General features: G+C 36.1%; 1 protein-coding gene across 1 annotated transcript in view; it reads right to left on the bottom strand.

Moving 5' to 3' along the window:
• Positions 1–1,445: 1,445 nt before the first annotated feature.
• The window catches only part of LOC126407434 (histone H2B 1/2-like), a 518-nt gene continuing 416 nt past the window's right edge, over positions 1,446–1,547 (bottom strand). Inside the window, exon 2 of the mRNA XM_050072314.1 lies at positions 1,446–1,538. Within this exon, the coding sequence (XP_049928271.1) occupies positions 1,446–1,538 (93 nt within the window). The remainder of the gene's footprint in view (positions 1,539–1,547) is intronic.

Raw genomic sequence — 1,547 nt, forward strand, 5'->3', positions numbered from 1 at the left:
CTTTCCATGCCTGGAGGCATACGTTGGCGTTCTGCCGAGGGGAACCATTGCGGTTCGCTGCCCAGCCGGGCGCAGGGGGAGTGGGGGAGACAAAACTACAACTATTTTCCTCCCTTGCCGCGACCACTCATTTTGTCAGAGTCTGTTTTGTACCAAAGCAAAAAGTGAAGGTCAAAGACTGTGAACGTGGATATTTAAATCCTTACTGCGGACGTAGTTGAACTCTGCTGGGCGGAGACATTTGTTCTAACAATACAAACTAGGACACTGATGAACCCTTCACCTTCACAGTAGAGGCGGGAAATTATTATTCTACTGTGAATCACTCATCTATGAACCGCCTTTTTTATTAAATGTCTTTTTGTGAGGGAAACAACATGTACAAAACATCAGGTAGTTAATAACAGCACATGTCAAAATATATGTTAAAAAAAGTAAAAGTTTAACAGTGTTACACTGAACATGTATAAATAACAGTAAGTTAAGACAATTGCAAGAAAAATTGCACAATTTTCCAAAAGCTTTGTTTTTTAGCAAACAAAAAGAATCCTGAATGATTTGAGAAGAACCTTGGATTCTATGAGAACAGGTAAAAATTCACTAAAATTCATTGACTTAAATTATTATTAAAAAAATCAAAAAATAATTTGATATTCAGGAGTCCTTTTATCTGGATTTTCATAATAATAAATAAATATCCCCAAGGTTAGGGTTAAAATTTTTAAGATGCAATATGGTGACAGCCGAGGTCTTCTCCAGTTTCTTCTTTATTTTAGACCTCCAGAAAAAAACTTGTCTCTTGGTGCAGTTTCATGCTTTCTTTGAAAAAAAAAATAAAATCAGTGAATAGTCTTATTACACTTTATATCTGTTAGCTTAATTCCATCAAACATCAGTAAAGGCCATGTTATTTAATCTCATATCTCAGATGGTTTTTCATAAATTGAGTTAAAACATTCAGAAAAGCACGAGTCAAAGAAATTAATTCTCTGAAAGATACTGGAAAAACTGTAGACAAACTGTTCATTGTTTCTCTTTGGAACCATTTATGAAAGGATACATTTGTTCCTGAAATAGTGAAATTTTAAGTGTAGAAAATAGGACATATCACTAAATGATTCACCAAAACCCAAATGTATTATGTTAATGTTCACATGATAAATCACTACAGTCTGTCAATACACCAAATGTAAATAGTTAGATATAAAGAACATGTGCTGCTTACTGTAGTTTACTTCTGATTCTTTCGAAAGAGTAAATTTATCTAGATTAGACTAAAGATAGCGTTAGATTAAAATTTACGTTTAGCATGTGTGTATAGTTGGCGATACATAGTAAATACATCATTAACATAGCAACACTAAATACAAAGGGAACTGATCTTCAGATGAAGTGTGCGGCTCTTAAAACAGCCATTGGTTTAGTCTCAGAGGCAACAAGACTGTTTACTTGGAGCTGGTGTACTTGGTGACGGCCTTGGTGCCCTCAGACACGGCGTGCTTGGCCAGCTCACCGGGCAGCAGCAGGCGGACGGCGGTCTGGATCTC

The sequence above is a fragment of the Epinephelus moara genome, chromosome 20 (assembly GCF_006386435.1).
Source record: "Epinephelus moara isolate mb chromosome 20, YSFRI_EMoa_1.0, whole genome shotgun sequence".
Classification (NCBI taxonomy): Eukaryota; Metazoa; Chordata; class Actinopteri; order Perciformes; family Serranidae; genus Epinephelus; species Epinephelus moara.